The sequence below is a fragment of the Macrobrachium rosenbergii genome, chromosome 48 (genome assembly GCF_040412425.1).
Source record: "Macrobrachium rosenbergii isolate ZJJX-2024 chromosome 48, ASM4041242v1, whole genome shotgun sequence".
NCBI lineage: Eukaryota > Metazoa > Arthropoda > Malacostraca > Decapoda > Palaemonidae > Macrobrachium > Macrobrachium rosenbergii.
This window is the reverse complement of record NC_089788.1, coordinates 8,348,002-8,353,001: the sequence shown is the minus strand read 5'-3', so window position 1 is coordinate 8,353,001 and position 5,000 is coordinate 8,348,002. Positions and strand designations below refer to the sequence as shown.

Here is a 5,000-nt window from a genome sequence, read left to right as displayed (position 1 = left end):
CGACAGTGTGTTTATTAAAAGCGTTTATTGTTGCTATTGTTTTCTTAGTTTGGATGAAGAAATATCCACCAAACTGAGTTGGGTAGCGAGAATTTCTGGTTCCTGTAAAAACAAAGGCCAGTGTTTACTATGCTAATGTGTCATTCAGCTTAATTCGTCATACGGATGGATGGCCTACGTTTGCATAACACCTCAAGAAACTTTGTGATAGTTTTCACTGCCGTTGCTTGACGAAGATCGTTGGGATACACTGGTGTCACGGACTCACAAATGTGGAGGTCCTGAAAAAGACGCAATCTGACTAAGGTTATAATCGTAAAAGTACAAAAGACTAATTTGGATACGTCATCTTGAAAGGATGGATGGCTGTCGAAGTCCTGGGAAATAGTGTCAGCAGATATACAGAGATAGAAGAAAATGTTGCAAGATCTCTTTTGCGTTACTTCGGAGACTTGTAAAGTGTGATCTACATCAGAGCTAAATGAAAGATAGGGGAGAAAGTTTCCAGGAGAAGGAAGGTTGTTGTTGTTGTAGTAGTAGTAGTAGTAATGGGTCTTTTTATTCTTCTAAAGTGGCAACCAATGAAAGCCGACTGATGATGATGGTCATAGGCTTTAGGTTTTGAACCGCATTTCAAAATGAAATGCTAAAACACTTGCAACAGACCTTAGCTGCATTGCGTGAGCGGCAATAGGTGACTAGGGGGTCCGAGTAGGGAACATGGTGGTGGCTTGATGTAATCAGTTATGTAATTTGAGTATGCTGCATCTGCTTTTGTTTTGGTTTACTTATTGAACTCTGACCTTGGAAAAGATGATTTTCAACTCGTCCCTAAAATGTTTTGTTACCTGTCCTCAATATTTATAATGTACGACTTCCTAACAGCAATAACTTGGGTGACACACACACACACACACACACACACACACACACACACACACACACATATATATATATATATATATATATATATATATATATATATATATATATATATATATATATATATATATATGTTTCCCCTAGCAGGTGCCTCTCTAGAAAAAGGCAATGGCCACTGCCATATTCTCCCTTGAAATATTAAATCGTGGATGGGGCCCATGTGTGGAAAAGTTCCACAACACCAGTCACTTCAAACACTTACACAGAGGACTCATCAGCAGTGGGTCGACCCCCCTACACACTGTCATTCACCTCTATTTTGTACACACCCTTTTCCAGAATTAGATCTTTCTTTTCCATTACCTCTTCCACTTCATCTATCCATCCATTTCTGGGTCTTCCTCCAAATGCTTTTGAAATGCTTACTGGTTCCACTAGCCTATATCTTCCATTCTTTCCACACGAACGAACCATCTCAAAACACATTGATCAATCCTTTCACCTCAGTGTAGTTCCTCATCTCTAACCCTTTCATTTTTCTCATACCACAAATACCGCATACACAGTTCATCTAAATGGCTTCCCCCTCGTCTTTCTTTCATTTGCATTCAGCTTCCCAGCTTTATTCCCGCAGTGGAGCGTTGGTTCAGCAATCCCTTGACACATTCCAAACTAACTGACTAGAGATACTTCTAGTTTCTTCTCAGTCTTTTGCAAACATCCTTCTACCTTTCTTGCTTTGCCTACTTAGTGGCTTACCTCTTTTCTCGTCCAACCATCATACAAATTCTTTACTTACAAATACTTATAAGAATCTTCTGCTTCCACTCTCTCATCGTTCATACTAACATTCAGTACTCCATCTCTCGTGTTCCCATTTGTCCTCATAACTTTACTCTTGCTCATAAACTAAGTTGTAAGGATATATAACAATATGAGAAGAAATGGGCAGTTAAAATATTATGAAAAATATTAAGACATTATAAATGCTTCTGTTCCCACCTATTTTCCAGATGGAGGGCAAGAAACTGATGCTGGCCATCTTAGTCATCTCTTACATCGCAGCATCAGACGCCTTTCTGCTGAAAGCGATCGCCAAGCTGGCCGCTCTGAAGGGCCTTGCTATCGGCTTCGCCATCGGGAGGAAGACGGGCGGCGGGGGCGGTTTCGGTGGGCGTCGTCAGAGGGGTCAACGAGGAGGCTATGGACGGGGAGGATGGGGACGTGGTAACTACGGGGGCGGAGGTGGATACGGGGGCGGAGGTGGCTACGGCGGACGTGGAGGCGGCTACGGGGGCGGAGGTGGCCATTGGGGTGGCGGCCAAACCAGCGGCTACGGTGGCAGGCGCTGGAGACGATCAGTGGACGAGAAACTGACAGACGAGAGCTTTCTGTCCGACGACGGCTGCATCTCGAAGCTTCTGTGCCACCTGCAGTTTGCGCAAGAGGGAGAACTTTCCTCCCAAGAGCTCACCCTGCTGGACCTCTTCGACAAGTATACAGAGGAGGGGGAGACGGAAGCCTTCACCGCTTACGGTACCGCAGACGATGATAAATCGATTGTAAACGCGAACGATCTAAACAGCAGCGGAGGTCTGGCTTATACTTCCAGTGCTGGCGCGAACCATCTAGAAAACGCCGGCCTCTATTCGAAAATCAAGGAAACGTCCCTCTGCGACCGCCACTTCCCTAAATGTGCCTTGACTGCTGCCCAGCTCAGAGGTCTTCTCCGACTGGCATGGACGTCTAGATCTGATGCCTCTGAGGAAAACGCCGGAGGAGAAAGACAGCAGATAGCTTCATCCCCTCGAGAACAGGAGGAGGAGGCGGCTGTCTATTCTGCTGTTGTTTCTCAGGACCGGAAACTACCGTTTGCTTAAAAACACCGACAGTTTTGGGCGTCAAAATTTCCACCGTCTTCTTCAGTCAACAGCTCAGGTCCCTCCACATACTATTAGTCTGACTAACAGGCCCTGGCTATTCAGGGCTGTTTGTTCCTTTTTTTTCATGAAGAATAATTCATCGATTTAATATAACGAATGTCGAACTTGTAAGTAGGTTTTTAAGCTACATACAATAAACATTTTTGCCACAACTTTGTGGAGTTATTCAGTCCTTACAACTTAGTCTCTCTCTCTCTCTCTCTCTCTCTCTCTCTCTCTCTCTCTCTCTCTCTCTCTACATATCACAAAGAAAAAAATCAGATCCGAGGCTTAAAGACAAGCCATTGAAACTGTTAGTGACCAATATATATTAAACCATGAAATTTTATATAAAATGTGAAAAGCCCATTGGATAAAAAGTCACACTAATCTTGTTTTGACTGCTAATTGATGGTGCTCATTTAACTTCGAAACACCGAAACGAACGATAAAATGAAGGATTTTATTTATTCATGCCAGCACTTGAATGGCGCGTAAATAGTATGCAGATTTCGCAATAATTCAAAGACATTTTGTTAGCTGTTATCCCTGTAGCTGGTATCTCTCTCTTAAAATCTATACTAATCAACATTAATTTCAAAATGTTTCAGACTGAAAAATACTAAGCGAGGTCCTTTTGTTATTCGAGATTTTTTGAAATTTACATGAAACACCATAAGACTCATTAAGACAACGGAACATAAAATACGAAGCCAATCTTTACGGGTTTCCCTGATGGCTCCAACCACCGATAAAAGAGTTCGCTTAAAAGAGGTTAACGACCATACCTAATAAAAAAAAATAATCACAAGCATTAGTGAAACTTGCATCATCAAACCTTAACCGTCTGGTGCAAGCAACAATCGGCCATAATGAGGCGCGATTAGCAACAGGCTAAGGAGGCAAGTAAGATTTCTTCATTCTGAGTCTTGAGGAATAATAGAATTTCAAATCTCCTTTTACAATTGAAGGCAAATGCAAATTTCAAGTCGAAAGCGATCTAAGACTCAAACTTTATTTCTGGCAACATCTGATTTTACGATTGTTTTTAATACAAAAACTAGCGAAATCTCAGGAAGTTCATTTTCGTGTTGCCATTTTACATCAACGGTGTTTAATACCTACGAGAGTCAAACTGCACTTTCAACTTTCGCTCAAGAGTTAACTGTCATTATCCAACACTGGAGTCAGCTTCTAGCTGAACCCACGCGGGTCGTTCTCCGCCACTTTGCTAAAACTCGACCTTCTACATTAATCTGATCTAGAATGGCAGGTGAATAAGGGGACTACTCAGTTGCATAACAATATTATGGATTATGAGGTCATAATGACAGTTGCCAAAAGGCCACGAACTTGCTTAATAAGCTTACACAGAACGGATATGCATCCCTAACCACAAAAAAAAAAAAAAAAAAAAAAAGACGGGGGGCCGGGGGAGGTGTGGGAAAGCTCGGTATTAGACCTAAGATGACATATAACTTTCTTAACGGTGCCTGATATTTCGGAGCTTAAACATCCTGTGATACATTCTACCTCAAGTACAGGTTTCCTAGTGAATTTTGGTATGCCTTACCAGGTCCCTTAAGTAGATGAATGAAAATAATTTTAATTATGCAGATTATAGTTCGAAATCTTGAGGTAAATGAGACAGCCAATCCAATGCCCTTCAGACAGACTAGGCCCAGCGAATACCAGGTAAAATAGTGGGGCTTAGCATCGAAGAAAGTGATACATTTGCCTCTTTTTAAAGGAGGCAGGGTTATAAGTAAGGGAAAATGGCAGAAGGAAGATACGATAAGATCGAGAAATCCGTACAAAAGCAAAGGAATAAAATTAGGGAAAAAACAGTAATTACAATTACAACCTGATTATCTTAGCAGTTTCACCCAGTCCCTAGAATTCAAGTCACAAAAAGAAAAACTCGTGGTCGTCTTCGATCTCCAAATTATTATTATTATTATTATTATTATTATTATTATTATTATTATTATTATTATTATTATTATTATTATTATTATTATTATGAGAGTAATAGTACTAGTGTAAAATGGCTTAAAATGAACTTTATTTCTGAGTCAAATGGCTGCCAAGAGGTGCAAAGAGTATATGTTTGTGCATGAAAGTGTTTATGTTGTTGGTTTTAACGCCTGAAAAATGCAGCACTTTGGAAGCTCACTCAAAGACCGGTAAAAGTAG

The 5,000-nt window shown here is 41.0% G+C and overlaps 1 protein-coding gene and 1 long non-coding RNA gene across 2 annotated transcripts in view; one reads left to right on the top strand and one right to left on the bottom strand.

The window, feature by feature from the left end:
• Positions 1-5,000, bottom strand: part of LOC136831239 (uncharacterized) — a 54,388-nt gene that overhangs the window by 32,946 nt on the left and 16,442 nt on the right. The gene's annotated exons all lie outside the window — the stretch shown is intronic.
• LOC136831697 (uncharacterized) lies at positions 1,910-2,948 on the top strand. The gene has a single exon (XM_067092328.1). It carries the CDS (start codon positions 1,914-1,916, stop codon positions 2,760-2,762), a length of 849 nt encoding a protein of 282 aa, XP_066948429.1. The 5' UTR covers positions 1,910-1,913; the 3' UTR covers positions 2,763-2,948.

Excerpts from the sequence above, each read along its gene's own strand:
- LOC136831697 (XM_067092328.1), top strand. The coding sequence starts at position 1,914 with ATGCTGGCCATCTTAGTCATCTCTTACATCGCAGCATCAGACGCCTTT.